The 19,982-nt window shown below is 49.0% G+C and overlaps 2 protein-coding genes across 2 annotated transcripts in view; both read left to right on the plus strand.

Moving 5' to 3' along the window:
- The window catches only part of relch (RAB11 binding and LisH domain, coiled-coil and HEAT repeat containing), a 38,000-nt gene extending 21,023 nt beyond the window's left edge, over positions 1 to 16,977 (plus strand). The window contains 16 exon segments of the mRNA XM_060045564.1: positions 345 to 515; positions 965 to 1,109; positions 1,879 to 1,899; positions 1,902 to 2,034; positions 2,702 to 2,825; positions 3,173 to 3,221; positions 3,668 to 3,747; positions 4,263 to 4,369; positions 4,989 to 5,088; positions 6,724 to 6,806; positions 9,351 to 9,414; positions 9,731 to 9,869; positions 10,407 to 10,523; positions 12,978 to 13,066; positions 13,986 to 14,056; positions 15,358 to 16,977. Coding sequence (XP_059901547.1) covers positions 345 to 515; positions 965 to 1,109; positions 1,879 to 1,899; positions 1,902 to 2,034; positions 2,702 to 2,825; positions 3,173 to 3,221; positions 3,668 to 3,747; positions 4,263 to 4,369; positions 4,989 to 5,088; positions 6,724 to 6,806; positions 9,351 to 9,414; positions 9,731 to 9,869; positions 10,407 to 10,523; positions 12,978 to 13,066; positions 13,986 to 14,056; positions 15,358 to 15,478 — 1,614 coding nt within the window. The 3' untranslated portion in view covers positions 15,479 to 16,977.
- A 1,972-nt stretch (positions 16,978 to 18,949) lies between these two features.
- The window catches only part of tnfrsf11a (tumor necrosis factor receptor superfamily, member 11a, NFKB activator), a 16,850-nt gene continuing 15,817 nt past the window's right edge, over positions 18,950 to 19,982 (plus strand). Inside the window, 1 exon segment of the mRNA XM_060044930.1 lies at positions 18,950 to 19,973. The gene's annotated coding sequence lies outside the window, so the exon portion shown is untranslated.

The following is a 19,982-nucleotide window of genomic DNA, read 5'->3' on the forward strand; positions in this document are numbered from 1 at the left end:
ATAGATATCCCCTATATTGGTAACAGAATTGGAACTGGGACTAATGAGCAGAAACGCCTGTGTGTGTGTGTGTGTGTGTGTGTGTGTGTGTGTGTGTGTGTGTGTGTGTGTGTGTGTGTGTGTGTGTGTGTGTGTGGGTGTGTGTGTGTGTGTGTGTGTGTGTGGGTGTGGCGCTAGGGCTCTGCTAATAACCATGAGGTCATGAGGCCATTTGAAGAGACTTTCTAGCATCTGTGTCATCCTTAATGGAACCGTGCATAATAAGCCAGGGTATATCCGTACGGGACAGATGTTTGTTTGAAGCGTGTTTTGAGTGTGTATGTGTGTGTGTGTCCCCCTCTCAGGGCCTGGAGCTCATGCTGCTGTCCCTGGCCGACCCCTCTGAGCGGGTGGTGAGTGCCACCCACCAGGTCTTCATCCCCGCCTTCGCCGCCTGGACCACCGAGCTGGGCATCCTGCACACCACGCTCATCCCCTCCCTGCTCACGCGCATCGAGAAGCTGCTGCTGGTTGGTGTGAGTATGAGTGTGTGTGTGTGTGTGTGTGTGTGTGTGTGTGTGTGTGTGTGTGTGTGTGTGTGTGTGTGTCGTTGTGGGTGTTTTAGTCACATCTGGACCCAAGCTGAGGTTGCACCTACGCCTGTATATATCATGTCAATGTCTTCATTGACATGATATATGTGTTTGATGAAATGTACAGTGGGCTCGTTCAAGCGTATTGTGTACATGTTGAGAATGATGGTTATTGTTTTTTTGCCTGTATGATATAGTCAATCTTCAGCCTCAGTGTCATTTCAAACGCATAGCAAAGCGATCAAATCCATGTTGAACAGTCTGCTTCGAGTACGTGTCTGGCCTCAAACAGAAAAACTCAATAAAAATAAACCCAAGGCCTTATGTGGCTGATTATCATCTTGTGTGCGATGTTAATCCCCCCTGAATCCGTCCTCTTCCTCCCCCATCAGGGCGAGCACGGCCTGGACGAACACAAGCTGCACATGTACCTGTCTGCCCTGCAGTCGCTGATCCCGCCGCTGTTTGCGGTGGTTCTGCAGAACGCGCCGTTCACCAGCAGAGCCAAGCTGCACGGAGACGTCCCCGCCATAGAGGGTACCGCCAGCGCAAGCATGCGTAGGGTCATACAGTCGCACGTGTCATCAGAACTATGCCCGAGATTACAAATAATCAGTCAAAAACGCAAGGGTTGACGGTTAAATCCCTCCTTACAGATGTTAAATCAATGTGCGTTTCACAATCTCAGAATGAATCATTCTGATTCCTCCATTGGGAATTCTTTTTTCTTCTACTGTGAATACAGTCCTCTGAACGATGACTCAGGGAATGGTTGAGCGCCCACTGATCCAGGATCAGTATCTGAAAGCACTCGCGGAAGCGTTGGGGCTCTGTGGCTCAAATCCACCTGGCTTCATCTCCCACACTTGTTTGTCTTGTCAACCTTCACGTACGATGCATGCTCACGCTCGATTCTCGTGTTCCTTTACCTCCTCCACCACCACCTCCTCTCGCCCCCCTCACCCCTCTCCTCTCTCCCCTCTTCCCTCCCCTCCCCTCTATCCTCTTCTCCCTCTCCTCTCTCCTCTTCCCCCTCTCCCCTCTCCTCTTCTCCCTCTCCTCTCTCCTCTTCCCCCTCTACCCTCTCCCCTCCTCTTCCCTCCCCCCTCCCCTCACCCCCCTCCCCTCTCCCCCCCTCCCTCTCCTCTTCCCTCCCTCTCTACCCTCTCCCCTCTCCCCTCCTTTCCCCTCTCCCCTCTCCCCTCTCCCCTCTCCTCTCTACCCTCTCCCCTCTCCCCTCTCCCCTCTCTCCTCTCTCCCCTCTCCCCTCTCCTCTCCCCTCCTCTCCCCTCTCCCCCCTCCCCAGTGACGCGGTTCCCCCGGCCGGCCTCCCCCTCCAGGACGTGGCCACCATCGTGGGCAGCCGGGAGACGGTCAGCGTGCTGCTGTCCCTCTACGACCACCAGCTGGAGCACGAGGGCACCACGGGCTGGGACAGCCTGCTCTGGGTGGTCAACCAGCTGTGAGTGGCCCTCGGACGCGCACACATACGCACACATACAGAGAGACACACACAGACACAGACACACACACACACACACACACACACACACACACACACACACACACACACACACACACACACACACACACACACAGACAGACAGAGACACAGAGACACAGAGACACACAGACACACAGACACACAGACACAGAAACGCACATACAGAGACACAGACAGACACACACACACACACACACACACACACACACACACAGAGACACAGACAGTCACACACACACATACACACACACACACACACACACACATACACACACACACACACACACACACCGATACACATACACAGACACACCGATACACATGCACACACATACACACAATACAATACAATACAATACAATACAATACAATACAATACAATAAATTAAATTACATGAAAGAAACTAACATTTACAAGGAACAGTAGTTCTTCACAATGGCAGAAGTGAAAAGAGCTACTGTAATAATTTTGGAATAATAAAGAATATCAGTGACCCTTCTTTTGAGCTGTTAAGTTTTATTTATATCTGGATTTTAAATAATGCTGATACTGAATTGACTGTCTGTCAGAAGCCAGAACAGCTTGGACACAGTCTTACCTCTCCTTCCTGTGTCCTTCCCATAGTCTTCCCCAGCTCATCGAGATCGTGGGGCGCATCAATGTGACCTCATCCACCTGCGTCCACGAGTTCTCCCGCTTCTTCTGGCGCTTGTGTCGGACTTTCGGGAAGATCTTCACAAACACTAAGGTAAGGCTTGGCACCTGCTTCCCTGAACATTGGAACAGGAATATTAAATGTATATTGTGGGAAATTGTGAATGTGAATTTATGTAATGTACATGTTCTGTTGTGGCTTCATGAGCAGGGATCATTTTCTTCTGACAAATGAACTTAATTTTCTTTGGATTAAAGCGACTGATAAATGCCCTAAATGTATGAATATTCTGTTGACAACTGGACATTTAAAATAGTTTGGAAGTTCTCTGATGATCATCAAATCTTCCATAAAACTTAAGTAATGGAGGGTATTAGTACTGAAATGATTTGGTATCCTTCAAAGTTTGATCTTCCAGATGTGTTTTCTCAACCTTTCAGGTTAAACCACAGTTTCAAGAGATCCTCAGGCTTTCTGAAGAGAATGTTGGTAAGTGCACTATATGCGACCCACACACTCTCACGCACACGCACACACTCACACACGCAAGCGCAAACCACTTGCATACATACAAAGACACAATAATGCTTGTACATGACTTGTGTGTGTGAAATCGACACTGGTGGGCCAGCGTTGTTGACAACAAAGTATTTTGAGTCCTCTATGGGTGTTCCCCTTTCCTGTCTCGTTCCAGGCGAGGTTTTGGTAAAAGGCTCATTGCTGCCAAGGATCAGCGTGCTGGTCTTGCGGCCAGGCGAATCAAATGGATTGAAGGCTGCCTCGCTTTCAAATGCATATGGGGGATCATTGTAGGAATTTCGAAATTAAAGTCTTATCTTCAACTGCCGGGGCCACAAAAAAAAAGCTTTGGATTATGTTTCATCCTTAATTTGTTCATATCTGTTTATTTAATTTTCTTTGTATTCTTTTCTCAGACGCTTCGACAGGAAACGGGATTCTGACCAAGGCCACCGTCCCCATCTACGCCACGGGAGTACTCACGTGTTACAACCAGGTTTGAGCGCTAAACACACGCTGAACACACGCTGAACACACGCTAAACACACGCTGAACACACGCTAAACAACCGCTAAACACATGCTAATCACATGCTAATCACATGCTAAACACACTCTAAACACATGCTGAACACACGCTAAACACACGCTAAACACACGCTGAACACACGCTGAACACACGCTGAACACACGCTGAACACACGCTGAACACACGCTGAACACACGCTGAACACACGCTGAACACACGCTGAACACACGCTGTAAACACACTCTGAACACACGCTGAACACACGCTGAACACACGCTGAACACACGCCAAACACACAACGCAAAACTCAATGAAATACTGGTAGATCTTCTGTGGATGGCTCATTAAAAGCGTTGAAAGAGCAGCGGGAGCCGGTCCATGTTGGGCTAAACAGGCAAATACACTTACTTGACTCTGTGAAGCTTTGCGGTCTCCGAGTGTTAGCGTAGCTCGCTGTGCTACCGCGGTGTGTCCGGTTCACAGGAGGAGGACCGCAAGCTCCTGGTGGGCTTCCTGGAGGACGTCATGACCACCCTGTCCCTGTCCCATGCCCCGCTGGACAGCCTCAAGGCCTCCTTCGTAGAGCTGGGGTGAGCCCCACACACACGCGACACCTACAGTATTATTACAGTATTACTAATATTATACCTTCATTCATTTCTATTGAATGCAGACAGTCATCCGGGATGAAATGATTATGTTAATCTCTCTCTGTGTGTCTCTCTGTTTTTTCTGTGTCTGTCTGTCTGTGTGTCTCTCTCTCGCTCTCTGTCTTATCTTTATGTGTCCCTCTCTGGCCCTCTCTCTCTGTTTGTCTCTGTATCTCCCTCTCTGCCTCTCTATGTGCCTCTCTCTTCTCTCTCTCTCTCTTTCTCTCTCTGGCCTTCTGTCTCTCTCTCTTTCTCTCTCTCTCTCTGGCCTTCTGTCGCTCTATGTCTCTCTATGTCTCTCTCTCTCTGTCTGTCTGTCTGTCTGTCTGTCTGTCTGTCTGTCTGTCTGTCTGTCTGTCTGTCTGTCTGTCTGTCTGTCTGTCTGTCTGTCTGTCTGTCTCTGTGTGTGTGTGTGTGTGTGTGTGTGTGTGTCTCTCTCTCTCTCTCTCTCTCTCTCTCTCTCTCTCTCTCTCTCTCTCTCTCTCTCTCTCTCTCTCTCTCTCTCTCTCTCTCTCTCTCTCTCTCTCTCTCTCTCTCTCTCTCTCTCTCTCTCTCTCAGGGCTAACCCTGCGTACCATGAGCTGCTGCTGACCGTTCTCTGGTACGGGGTCGTCCACACCTCGGCCCTGGTCCGGTGTACTGCCGCGCGCATGTTTGAGGTACCACACACACACACACACACACACGCACGCACGCATGTTTGAGGTACCGCACATGCATGCGCTTAAACACACACACACACAGATACACCCACCCACACATATGTTCAAGGTACCCCACACACACAATTAGACCCAACACAGTGATCATAATTCTGTAGCTGTAATACAGTTTGAAATGAACAAACATTGACATTGTGATGCATCCATTTATTGTTCCTTGATCCTGAGACGATGGTAGTCATTGCTAAGATCCACATGGTTAGCCCTGATTATTAAGTTTTACTCCATTTCGTCCATACTGCTTTTTAATGCAATTCTTTTCCATGTGTTTTTGAGATTTAAAAATAGGATAGCAATAAATATAACTGAATGCATATGATCGTAAAGCCTAATAATATACAAATGAGAAACGTCTTTTTTTTCCTTTTCTATGTGCTAGCTCTGCCTGCTATCGCTGCTTTTTAACATGTTGTTGATGATGAGCATCTGTCTGCCCGCGTTACATGTGGTTACCAACCGCTTTCCCCCCCTGATGTCCCGACGTGCACCCTGGTTCCACTTCTACCCACTAAAGTCCGCCCCCTTTTCTGATTGGCCCTCCTCTAAATTTCCAAATCGGCCTAAATCTTCTTCAGAGAGAACGTGAACCTTCACAGGCTCACGGTGTGTGTCCGGGTGTAGAAAATTGGAACCGGTTCCTGTGTTAAACAAACCCCACCCTAGTGTTAAAGAGGAGTGATGGTGGTGTACTCTTGTATTTAAAGTAACCCACCCCCCCCTTCCCCCTCCTCTCCTCGCACTCCACACCTTCCACTCTCCATCTGTATAGTGGCGGCTACATGTGGGTTGACCATGGGGGGGGGGGGGGGGGCCTTCCTGCCACACATTCCAGGTCATATCCCCTGGCGTAAAGGCGTAGTTATGGTTCCACGTCGATGCAACGCAAGGGGGTTTACGGACCTATTAAGTCTTTGCGGACCCTTCTTGCGTCCACCGCAAGGGCCTGACCTGCGCCTCCTTGGGTCAAGGCGACGCAGCGAGGGCTGTGATTGGTCCGCTCACAAAAACCTGACGCAGAACCAAAACAGGTCCACGACTGCGTCGAAGCGTCTCATTGCGTTGCGTCGACGTGGAACCATTACTAAGCCTTAAGGCCTTGGCGTCGCTGTTAACACAAAGACATTGTTAGCGACCCTGGCCTGGAGTCTGTGGCAGCAGAGTCCCGCTTCATGTTCACCGGCCACCATGTTGCATCATTTGTGAAGTATAGCCATTTGCTGATCATCTGTGTCTGTGTATGAGTGTTTGTGTGGGCGTGTGTGTGTTTGTGCGTGATTGTGTGTGTACACACTCCTGCTTGTTACATGTGACGCCATACCGTGCCTTGCTGCTACAAAATCTTGTCATTGTTTATCACTTTCTTCCGTTTTTTTGTTCTTTTTTTTGTGTTCTTTTTTCTCCCCCCCCCTGCCCCCTCTCCCCTCTCCCTTCTTCTTTTATTATTTTTTTTGGTTTTGTTTCTCTCTCTCTCTCTCTCTCTCTCCTTATCTGTCGGCGGCGCGTCGCTCGCTCTTGCCCCAATGCCCCGCCCACCTCTGTGACATCACGGATGGCTCTGTCCAATCCGCTCAGCTGCTGGTGAAGGGGGTGAATGAGACGCTGGTTGCTCAGAGAGTGGTGCCGGCTCTCATCACTCTGTCCTCCGACCCGGAAATGTAAGTGGAAACCACGGCGATCGACGTCAGCGACCAACCCCCACGATAAAAATTGACGACGGGAAAAAAAATCAAAACAACCACGCCGCACCTCTTCTCTTCTCCCCCTTCTCCCCGCCGCTGTTGGGGCCGCCCCGTCGAGAAAATCGCCATGGCAACGCGCGACCTCACCTCCCATGTAGCATAGAGACGCCAGGAGGCCATGGATCACTGACTGAGATGGCGCCTTCGCCGATTTTAAGGGGAACTACCACTTAGCATCATGCTAACGTTCACAAATGCTCATGATGCCAACTTGGCATGATCCATGCTAGTCTATGCTAATGCTAGCACGTCTCTGGGCACGGGGCTCGGAGGCCTACTGTAATAATTCCCATTGGCGGTCGAAACCAAGTCATCTCAGGGGTCTGCGATTTGCGTCGTGGTCTCGGGTGGTTTTGGTCGTGTGTGGTCCCCAATTGTCATCGCTCTCCTCCTAAACTAACTCACTAACACGCACGCATGCATGCATGAGTCTGCCCACGTGAGCACCAGTCAGTCCTTGTCGTGGCTTCGTGGTCCGTCCGATGTGACACTTGTGCGCCCGCAAGTTCGCTTCGCTGCCTGCATGCTCATCTGTGAGTCCTCCTCCTCGCCTCTCTGTCCCCACCCACACTCCTCCTTTAACAGGGACCTCCTCTTTTTTTAGCCATCGTTCAACTATTGGTGGTCGGCTGTGTTCAATCTCTCTCTACTGTCTCCCTCCCTCTCTCTCTCTCTCTCTCTCTCTCCCACTCACTGTCTGTGTGTCTGTATGTCGTCATACTGCAACCTATCCACATCCTTTTTATGGTCAATCTATCTCTGTATCCCATTTCCCCCCCTTTCCCCTCTTCTGTGTCCTTCTCTCTCTCCTTCTGTCCCTCTCTCTCTCTCGCTCTTGCTCTCACTTTCTGTCTCTCTCTCTTACTTTCTGTCTCTCTCTCTCTCTCTCACTTTCTGTCTCTCACTGTCTGTCTGTCGGTGTGTTTCTACCTCCTTCTCTCCTCTCTACTCTCTCTCTCTCCTCTCTCTCCTCTCTCTCTCTCTCTCTCTCTCTCTCTCTCTCTCTCTCTCTCTCTCTCTCCTCTCTCTCCTCTCTCTCTCTCTCTCTCTCTCTCTCTCTCTCTCTCTCTCTCTCTCTCTCTCTCTCTCTCTCTCTCTCTCTCTCTCTCTCTCTCTCATATCCTCCCTCCTGCGTTGTGATGGGTTTGCAGTTGATTCTCCGAGGCATGAGCGAAGCGTTAGTTGACCGCCGGGCCGCCCCGGCCCTCATAACGCTGTGCAGCGGGCCCGAATTGTGAGTCACCCCTACCCCCCCACCCTTATCCCCCCCGACCAGCAGAACAGCACCCTCCTCCAGCTCTTCTTCTTCTTCTTCTACCTGATAGTGCTGTTTGGACGGAAATACCTCCCATCTCCCCCCCCCCCCCCCCCTCCTCCTCCTCCTCCTCCTCATCCCACACTCATGTCGCACACAAACACACACAACACACAAACGTCCGTCACCAACCCATTTCCAAGAGGAGCATCACAGCTCCGTCGTAGGCTCACAGACCACCTAGCAGCTAGCGCTCGACGAAGATAGTGATGGGCCCCAACCCGTCGAGTACAGCGGAGAGTTAAGAGTGGAGGGTCCTGTACCTCACAAAGGGTGGTGTCAGAAGCCAGCCCCAGCTGTAGAACCTTCAAAGATGTGTTTATTAGTCGGATGTGCTTGTATACATGTGAATTTAGGTTTTACAGCGCACTTCATCCACTTCCGGTCTCAAAACCTTTAAATGTAAGGAATCGATTAAATAAATGACAATACAGACGTATTCTTTATTGAATTAAATCAAAGAAATAAAGCCCATTCAATTATTTCCCATGACAGCGAAAATCTATATCTAATCTTTTCCTCTTTTATCTAAATCTGCATTTAGTAGTAGAATCAAAACTATTAGAGTTCAAGGTGCAGCGAACAAATAGAAAGACAGCTGGCCTGTCTGATGTAATAATCCCCTCTCATGTCCCTTCCCGTCTCCACCCCCCCCCCCCCCCCCCACCCACCAGCACCACCCACCCCGGCCCCTACTGACAATGGAACGACAATCTACATAATCCGTTAACATAGTGTAATTGAGCTGTGATGTTGAATATGTGTCGGATGATGTGTTACTTGACGCCATCCCTGGTAACACACTTGCTCTGCGAGTTCTACGAGCTGTTGATTTAAATAAGAGGGAAATCGTAACGTTGTTCATCGATGGATGCTACAAAGCGTTAACATCTTGTTAGTCGATGAGGCTTGCTCAGAGCACAACGGGGAAAAAAAGCATTAAGTCTGTTCAGCCAGTCCAAATATGATTCAATTCCCAAGAACGATTTACAAAAGAAAATAAGAAGGGAAAACACACACATTATCCGTTTGGGTGGCCAACAGCTCTAGAGCTCCTGCAGAAGATAAAGTGAGCGTGCGGTTTTGCACATTAGCCGTGCGTACAAGGGACTGACTGACTTGTGTGGGAACGCTTTGCTCCTCAGCTCTGTCCGAATTTCCACCATCCCTGCCTTCGGAACCATCATGGAGACGGTCACGCAGAAAGAGGTAGGCAGCGCTGCCTCGACACACGCACGCCTCCCAGTCGTCCACCTCACAAATCTCTGCGTGCTCTTTGGTTAGGGACGTATCTAAAGCGACTTGCAGACGCATGTGATTACGGTGCATCGCCTGGGATGGGCATCTTATCTGGCTCTAGGGTGCCTAAAGGTTAGGCTGTGGATCGAACCCAGTACCTTTTTGGTTGGGAGTCCATGCAACCTAACCTGTATACTATCCTGTGTATTACTTACTATACTTTATTGTGTGTGTGTGTGTGTGTGTGTGTGTGTGTGTGTGTGCGCGCGCGCGTGTGTGTGGCTAGCTGCTGGAGCGCGTGAAGATGCAGCTGGAGTCCTTCCTGGAGGACCCCCAGTATCAGGACCAGCACTCCCTCCACATGGAGATCATCCGGACCTTCGGCCGCGTGGGCCCCAACGCAGAGCCGCGGTTCAGAGATGAGTGTGAGTACTGACGCACGCCAGGCGCTGCAGACGACTTGGTCCAGAGGGACTCCGTCTTTCATTCGAAGGCTTGCCATTAGGCAGCGGGGCGTCTTGCTCCGGGATTGCCTACAGGTTAGGGAGCCGACATAAGGGGATCGAACGCAGAGGGTCAGAATGTCTATAGCCTCTGCACAATCCAGCTCACCCCCAATAACTTCAGGATGACCCACACACTGTTATGGTGATGGACTCCTGAAATCAGTGATTTACTTCCCATGATGTTTTTAAGGCAGAGCTACAAAACCCACACCTCTCCAATCCTGAGTGTTCACAGAGCAACACACACACAGCGACATACAGAGACAGAGACACACACACAGACAGACCCACACACACACAGAAACAGACAGGCACACACACACAGAAACAGACACGCACAGACACACACTCACACACACACCGTTATCATACACCAAAGTGAAATTGATTATTTAACCAATGGAACTCGCACACAGTGATGAATTATGGAAACCTTGTTATTTTTCCTTCCACCAGTCGTGCTACCCCACCTGAACAAGCTAGCGCTGGGTAACAACAGCCAGACGGTGGAGGCCAAGAGGATAGACATCGCCACCCAGCTGTTTGAGGCCTACAGCGCCCTTTCCTGCTGCTGTATCCTTCCACAGGTCGTAGGTCATAAGGTCAAGGTTCAAAAATGTTTGAAATTATTTTTATTCAAGTTTCTTTGTGCAACACGCACCCGTTCAATTCTAGTTTGTCTTTTTATTAGATTTTCATTTTGGGTGGTACGTTTGGATTCGTAAGCTGTTTTTCTACTTTTTGGTCGGGCAATAAACAGATGTGTGGCATTGAGTCATTTTGGCCATGCCACACTGTTAATCAGACTCTCCTACCTGACAGACCTGGAGCATACATCTTCCTCTATCTATTTGCCCTTGAAGGTATCTCCAAGTCTGAGAGGATATCTAAAGCCGACCTCCATTTCATTTTCTCCAGCCTGGACCTCAATGCTGTTCACATTTCGTTACCGTAGCAATTTGATACCGCGCGTAGCTGGAGAGAACGGAGGGAGGGAAAACAAGCAGGCTGTAATCCGGCCACATCTCCCAGGAGGACGTTGCACGTCAAGTGGAACAATGTATTTCCAAAGATCTCACTAGGAGCCCATCCAGGAGCTGGCCCCGGATCGGAGTGCTGGTTCCTCAGTGAGTCACAGGGGCCCCTTTTTAAGGGTTTCGAGCTCTTTGGCTTTATTTTAGAATAACTGCCTTTGCACTTATCTGACCGGTTCATACCCGAAAAGGTCAGGGTGGTTGTCGCTCGACTCCGGTGATGGTGTGTGTGTGTGTGTGTGTGTGTGTGTGTGTGTGTGTCTCACGTGCGAGCGCTTGCACGTGAGTGTTTGTGAGTGTGTGTTTGTTGGTAAGAGTGCACGTGAGCACACATGCATGTGTGTTTGCGTCAAGTGTGTGTGTGTGTGCGTGCGTGCGTGCGTCAAGTGTGTCTGTGTCTGTGCATGTGTATGTGTGTTGGCCTTGCTTGCATGTCCCGCTGGCATACGGAGAAAGCGAAAAATAAGCTCCCTCCACTCTGAGGCTAGAGGTAATTACAGGGTTAGGGAGCAGAGGAAAGGATGAGAGCGATGGGGCGGGGCCAGTGTGTGCACACAATCTCAAACTCCAGGCCTCGGTCACAGTTTCCCAGCAGAAGCAGAAGTACCTCTACACGTGGGCACTTTACGCGTCCGTTTTCTCCTGCGTTGAAACTGCTTTTGTGTGTCTGTGTGTAGTTCTGTCTGTCTGTCTGTGTGTGTGTGTGGGGTTTTTCAGTTTGTGTGTGTGTGTGTGTGTGTGTGTGTGTGTGTGTGTGTGTGTGTGTGTGTGTGTGTGTGTGTGTGTGTGTGTGTGTGTGTGTGTGTGTGTGTGTGTGTGTGTGTGTGTGTGTGTGTTTACGGGAGCAAACAAAGACCCTCCCCTGTCGGAGGCATAGTTGCGTCAAGGATTAATGACGGCCCCCGTGAATTGCTTGGAAATGGCGGTCGCCGGGGTCGGCGGTGTGTGGGCTAGGAATACCTTGTGTGACTGCTTGCAGTCCGAGCTACATTAATCATCTTCGTAAATAATTCTCTCTCTTTCTCTATCTCTATCTCTCTCTCTAGCCTGTCTCTATCTCTAGCCTGTCTCTGTCTCTGTCGCTCTCTCCAGCCGGCCTCTGTCGCTCGTTCTTTCACACGGGCGACGGGCAGCTGCACTGTGGTCATGTCTGGTGCGTGCGGTGGGGTGGGTTGGGGGGGGGGGGGGGCTCTGCCTAAGGCTGTGATTTTCGCCCAGTGGCCCCGGAGGGGTAGCGGCCCTCACCTCAGCCTCCCGCTCCCTGCCTCCCACACACACACTCTAATCATGGCGGCGTTGCCCTGAAATCTTCCCCCTTTCCCCCCCTGCTCCGTACAGCCTGTGAACAACGTGGGGCCTACGACGAGACAGACCAAAACGCCACCACTACAGCCCGAGCACGGGGAGAACAACTGGAAGGGATATTTCGGTCCTGGATGGGTGGGGTGCACCACATGGGACGATGCGGCGAAGCCAATCTCCACCGTAGACGTGGTAGCCGTGTCCCAGCGAGGGACTCGGAGGGTGGCGTGCCACGTTGTCGCATTGGCCAACAGTGCGATTTGATTCAACGCGTGAAATTCGACACCCGCTTTGCTTGGCCTCGACTTATCAGCTTATGATCGACGTCTGGTTTCACTTGGGCTTCGTCTATGTTTAGTTGGAGCGCTCGGCGGAGCGTCTGGCTGCAAGCGAGGCCACTTCCTCTGTCGTGCTCTGTGATGTCGTCCAGTGACTGGACTGGGAGAGATCTCAGATGGTGGCTACTGGTTCCTGTGATCGTTGGGGTGACCCTGCACTGTTCATGGCGAGCGGGTCGTGAAACGGAATCCATTAGTTCAAATGTGTCTTTGTGTCTTTATTCTGCTTTTCGTGTCAAAAAACGTGAGCTAAGGGTCACCGCACAGTAAAAGTCCAATAAACCTGTCAGGTGGAGAAGGGGGGGGTGCTATTTCAGTGTCCCTGTGTGAATTCCTTAACTACCTGAATGCAGTCATCTCGGAGGAGGTGATGGTGAACCACTTCCTGCCCGGCTTGCGGTGTCTCCGGGCAGACATGGAGCAGCTCTCTGCTGAGCACGAGGTGAAGACACACACACACACACACACACACACACACACACACACACACATACACACACACACACACAGGCGCCCACACACAAAACCAAACCCGCGCTCTGACGCACACACACACACACAGAACCATGGAAGGAAGTTTTGAGTCTGCCCGTCTGTCTGTCCACACACTCACTGTCATGCACCCTAGCATTCTGCCACAAAACTCTGGACACTAGACCCTTTAAAGTTCTGAAGACGTACCGGCAATACGCCTTGTAGCATCCCAGGTTCCCCAACCTGAGGTTGTATGCTAAATATAATTCCCCACAATCCCTTTTTTTGTCGAGGCATCATACGAGGCATCTTAACTGTATACACTTAAAGTGTGAATGGGCCGACAAACTTTCATTGTCTCTCACTCACACATCCACACTCACACATACGCACTCAGTCTATCTATATATTTTCCGCATCTATTTGTGTGCGATAGTCTCATTCTCAAAAGAAACTCAAAGTCAGCTGATTCCCATACTTTCCACTTCCTGTCTGAACACCCATTCTCTCAGGAACGTCTGGGTGTAGTGGCAAGTTCACCAATGCAAACGACTTCAGGTCACTAAGACCTAAACAGTTCAACATTCAATTCCGTTAACGAGAATAAATTAAATCTGGCCCCGGTCCAATGAAATGAAAAGTGGGACAGAAATGTCCCTTTGGGGTTTCACCACGGCCCAGGAGTTTAAAAACCCACCTTCACGCCTTTTACTGGAGGGGCCTCCACCAATATTTACAGAACAAACATGTCGAGCGTGGTTACATACGATGTGGTGCATAAGAACCAGCCTTGTATTTGGGGACGTGTTGAGAATATGAAACGATTCCCTGCATGGAAGACTGGTCCAGTAAACGTTTCTTATTTCTGAATGCTCCTCTCTGTCCAGGTCATCTTGAGCTCCATGATCAGGGAGTGCGAGATCAAGATTGAGAACCGGAGCATCGGAGACGCACAAGGGTGAGTCGTCCGTCCGTCCGTCCGTCCGTCCGTCCCCCCTTCATCACGTCGTTGACCCCGCCCTTATGAGTTGTTGATTGAAGCATTAGAAAGAATACTAAAATGTGAAGAGCCAAAGAAAAGGATGTGGTTGAAGTTGTTGCAGGTCATCAAGATGAGACGGCATTTAACGAGAGAGCAAGGGATTCAGAATGAAAGGGAAAATGGACTGAAGGAGGGAGAGAGAGGGAGAGAGCAGAAGAAAAAGAGAGATGCCTTTGAGAAATTTAGAGGGGAGTCGGTTTGGCAACCATAATGAGGGAGTTAGCAGACATGGCCTTAATGTGGCCCTCTGCTTGACTTTGAGAAGATATTCCCCCCATCTTGTGAACATCTGTGTGTGTGTGTGTGTGTGGGTGTGGGTGTGTGTGCGTGCGCGTGTTTGAATTCACTGTGTGTGGGGGGGCGATGTGTCCTATAAATAACTTTTATGAACTCGGGTTTCTCAGAAGTTTTAATCACCGTGATTAATAACAAACATGATTTTCATTAGTACCTTTATATTGTTTTTATTTCCCCCAAACCGCTAATATGAACCAACTGTTGTTGCCTGCCATTTGCACAAATATTCTATTGTAATCCTTAAGACTTTTTTTAAACCCTGATCGGGTACCACCTGAAGGGGTCAGCATCTGAAATGCTCTGGAGATTACGTTGTTACGTTTGCCCCATAAGGCATGAACACCCTGACGTGAATCTATTTAAAATACAACAACAGAAAAACACCAAGTTTGGTTCTATTGGCTGGGAACTCTGGCATTGGGCTGTTGGAGGTCTGTAAAAAACACACACACACTCATACACATGCACACATCCATACACACAGCAACACATTCACAGCAACAGACACACACACACAAACATAGCCACGCAAACACACACACAGAAACAGACACACAACCACAGACACACAAACACAGACACGAATACATAGCCACACAAACACACAGACACACACGCATACAGCCACACACACACACACACACACACACACAGACACACAGACACACAACCACAGACACACAGACACACACACACACACACTGAACCCCAGCCAGCGTCAAAAGAGGAAGTGCACCAACTGTTTGTATGTTAAAGCTGGCCCGGGCCCCACCTCAAGTGAATCAGGTCAAGGCATTCCGAGGCAAAACGAATGCCACAGCAACTTCTGCTGCTGATAGCGGTCCTACTGTGACGAAGCACTCGCCTCATATCACGTTGTCTTTGTTGTTCTCCCCCCCCCCCCCCCCCCCCCCCCGTAGCTCGCTGTCCATCGCGTCCAGCCTCGTGGGCGAGGACGCCAAGACCAAGTTCCTGAGCAAGATGGGTCAGCTGACCACCTCCGGCGCCATGCTGGCCAATGTCTTCCAGAGGAAGAAGTGATCCTGTGACCACGCATACACAGACAAAGACACACACACACACACACAGGCACAGGCACACACATACACACGCACACACGTACCCATACACATACACACACACACCAGTCCAACGATAAACACCCAACTCGAAAACAAATTCTACATTGGTTCAACTTCCCGATAAGAAAACAGGCAAAGCAAGACAACCGTGTGTGTGTGTGTGTGTGTGTGTGTGTGTGTGTGCGTGTGTGCGTGCATGTGTGTGTTTATGTTTATGCACCGAGAGACATTTTGAGTTTCACCTGAATGACATTGACATTTGAGCCGGTCCTCTCCAGCGGTGGTTACCTTGACGGGGATTCCGCGTTGAACCTGATTACGTGAGGGTGTTTTCTTTGGGCCGACACTATCTCCTCCGCTCCACTTCTCTAGCGGAATCCCCAAACATTTGGACGAGAGAGAGAGAGAGAGAGAGAGTGAGAGTGACGGGTTATGCCCACGGTTAAGTGAAGTGAAACTGTGCGTGGGGGAGGCGGGGGAGGCGGTGGCAGTGCGGGGGAGGGAGTGTTCACAGTGTTGAGCGTCGCCCACGGTGACGACAACAAGGGGGCTGGTATTCCCAGGCGCTTCACACACCGAACGAAATCAAACCCCATTTGAATAAGATTCGTCAACGCATGCATCAGCTCTGGATTTCCGGTCTGGTCCCTCGTCTTCAGCGCAGGGAAACAGGACTATTTGGTTAATGATACTGGATTAGAAAATAAACAACAACCCGGAACTCCTTTAATTTGCAATGTCTAATGGGGCGCCATTTTGGATCGGAGTGTTCCTGCTGAACCACGCCCACGTTCATTCCTATTGGATGTGGGTCGGGAGTGGGGAGTTGTGTTGGAACAATTTCAGCCTGAAAACAGCAGATCCTCTACAAGGGGTATTGCTACTTGAAGTAAAAAAAATTATATATATATATATATATATATATATACATATATGCTGTCTTGCCTTTAAGTCGATCTCTGGTCTTTTGGTTTGAGTTTCTATTTTATAACTTATTTATGTCTTAATAAATGAAGAAAAAAAAGAAACGTATACTTTATTCCAATCTCCAAAGAAATTTGCACTTGTTTGGTTTTAATGATTCCTTTTGTTTTGGCTTTATGTCGGGAGTCGTATACATAAGCAGTGAATGCACCACCCATCCTATACTCATCGTATTTTGACAATGTGGGTGCGATGCATTGCGAACACTAATCAGATTTTCTTTTTTGTTCTTTTTTTTTTTTGCCTCTTGAATGTCTTGCTGTGTCTCTGAAGATCGATTTTTGTTGGTTTATTTAATTTTTTTAATTGATCAAATCTCAGTTCTTTGTTTTTGTTTTTTTGGATATGCTCTTAAGACAAAACCGTAAATAACTGTATCATACACTGAATTTCCAAGGATGCTCTCGATATTACTGTACATTAGAAATTTGGTGTCATGGCTTAATAAATGATGGCGATCCGTTGTGTACTTAAGAGACGTGTCTGCGCTGATTCTCCTGGCGGAGTGTGTGCCTTGTGCGTTACATATTCAATTACATATATGTAGATATTCGTCTACAGGGATGTACAGTGTGGCCGGGCTCCTCGCTCGACGGCAGAGATGAAAGGTGACCTGGGTTCTGATCCCTGAGTTTATGGCTCAAAGTGTGGACAGGTGTCCCAGGGCAGTAAAAGAAAACTATTGTCAAACACACACACACAAACGCACCCTATTCTCAAAGACTTTGATGTGCCTCATCGTCTGTCTGTCGGTCTGTTCCCGGGCAAGGAACCAAAGTCCAGAAAATTCCCCGCTCAAAAGTTGTTAGGTTGTAAAAAGGTGTCCACTGGAGGAAATATGCAATTTCGAAGAAATTTAAAAGAAATTGTCCAATCAAATGAGGTTCGTAAACCCGCCAACCCATTAACGACTGTTAATATCAGCCCCAGTGTAGAATACAGGTTTTGTAGTTGTGGTACCAAGAGTGTTAACTATCAACACTTAATAATTTGCATATCCAAGCTAATCTTTAACCATTGCCACTGATAACTGCAGGTGAACAAATAATGAATATGCCTCAAGACACATTTGAAGGCGTGTGTGTCTCCTTCCCAGTGCATATCTTTATGGGTCTATTGGCGCGATGTTGTTTTCGGCGGGGAACTGATGTGGGTGGTTTGCATTAGGAGTTAAATGTTTTCCACAATGTATCTGAACAACAAAATTGCTTTTAACTCTCGCCAGACCCAATGTGATGAATGGGGTCTTTCAAGTCACGGCAGTATCACTGAATGCATTTGAGTGTGCATTAGAAGCGTGCGTGCGTGTGTGTGTGTGTGTGTGTGTGTGTGCTTGCTTGTGTGTGTGCGTTTGTGTGTGAACACCGAAGTGTGCCCAGGGAGGCCGTCAATGGGTAGCATTTAGTCCTAAGAAAACAGGAGTGAGTCACAGATTGTTGACCGTTTCCAAGGCTACAGCGGAGAAATCAGATCAGAGCCAACACTGTGCGACCTGAGGATTAATCCAGGCTGCGAGACTGTTCATCATACATGAAGCATCGTTGGCGTTATGCTCGCTGGTGGGACCCCATGTCATGCAGTTGGTGACCTTTAATATTTCTTCACCCCTGCTCTTCATACAGCCACTGGACAGTCATCACAGTCAGCCTGACCCATGTTAGATATATGGCTATGATGGCCCCAAACCGGGCCGGGCCAGCTGGGATTCTGTCCGAGCTGGAGGGGGGCCAAGGGCAAATAAAACATGAGCTGGCAGATTCCTCTGGTTTCCAGTCCGCCACTAAGAGCCTAACTTGACCGGAAAACGTTGCAGTCCTTAAAGGTTCTTCTCTAGCAGGTTATAAACGTGTGGGGGCTTTTACAAATGCTGGTGCCTTTAGAGTGTATTTCACACTTGCATGTGTGTGTCTGTGTGTGGGCCTGTGGTAACAAAAATCTGGAATCACCCTTTGCAGGGGATTCTCAACAACAAACCAAACCAAACCTACGTCACGATTGGAATAGAAGATTTTGTAGTAGTACCTAATATATGTTGTGCTGGAGCCTTTATGCTGAAATGCCTACTACCTATGCAAACACTTTATTATCCAATCAGATTAAGGCCGGCCAGGCACCTGAAGGGAAAGTTTTCACATGAGTGCATAAAAACAAACATTTGAACGCTCTGGTCTATCCTACTCTCCCATTTGGATTCGGACTTAAAACCCATGCCCCCCCCCCCCCCCCCCCCCCCCCCTGCATATACGCACCCACACTGCGTGGAATTTCATATTTGCATAACTGTCATCTTGTGAAAAATATTGCTTTTTAATTCCTACCATCAAGACCCGTTCACACGCACGCAGGCACGCACGGGCGTGCGCGCGCACACACACACACACACACACACACACACACACGAACACGAACGACCACGCTGGCGCGTAATGGGCTGTGCAAATTCTGAGCGCCATAGGGCTTATGAGGAAAGAAGATCGGTTATTTCCTGGAGCTAATTCCTTGTTTTTGTTCGGTAGCCTGCACTGTTCCTTGATTCCAACACGGAACAGTGCAGGAACCCACACCGCACCAGGAACACACACCGCACACCGTTTTTATTGTGATGTGGATGCACGGTGTGGAGCGTACCAGTGTTTACATTTTCCAGGATGGAAAGTAGACCTATGAAGTGAAATGAAGTTTATAGCAGATGGGGATATATACAAAAAAAACGAACGTCGTTCATCTAATCGAATTATCTAAAGAATGTAGGATTTTAGGAAGTGTGACTATGTGGTGGATTGGAGATAGAGATTGAAGGAACCGCTTATTAAAATACCAAAAAATCCATTATGCATATAACACGGGCTATGCACCAACTGCGTTAGATTATCCTAAACACACATTTATTCACTATACATCTTATCTTACCCGGGTATTCAATCTACGGGCGTATGTACCCACGCACCTACCCACACACACACGCACGCACGCACGCACACACGCACACACACACACACACACACACACACACACACACACACACACACACACACACACACACACACACACACACACACACACACACACACACACGCACACGAACAGAAAGCAGCTGTCCAGGAAAAGAAAAATGGATTGATGACTTTTTTTCTTTCTTTTTTTTTACACACAGTACAGCATGGGAGGAGTCTTCATTTTCCTCTCTCTCTTCCTCTCTCTCTGTCTCTCGTGGAGATTTTACAAGCATATGCATGCAGGCCCCTGCCACAAAGCGTGGGTGAACGCGGAGCGCAGAGTCAGTGATTGTCTGGGAATGAGGGAGCGAGTGATGCCATTTGGACGGTGCCAAGACCCAGCCAGAGTGACCGCTCCTCCTGCTGCTTCTGCTGCTGCTGGCGCACGATTCGTCTGAAGCTCACCTTTATTAAAAAAGGAGATCCAGGAGTTTCATTGGAGAAATAGCCTAGTAGAAGAAGAAATACTGGCGGGAGATAGTT

Source organism: Gadus macrocephalus, chromosome 23 (genome assembly GCF_031168955.1).
Source record: "Gadus macrocephalus chromosome 23, ASM3116895v1".
In the NCBI taxonomy this organism is placed as follows: domain Eukaryota; kingdom Metazoa; phylum Chordata; class Actinopteri; order Gadiformes; family Gadidae; genus Gadus; species Gadus macrocephalus.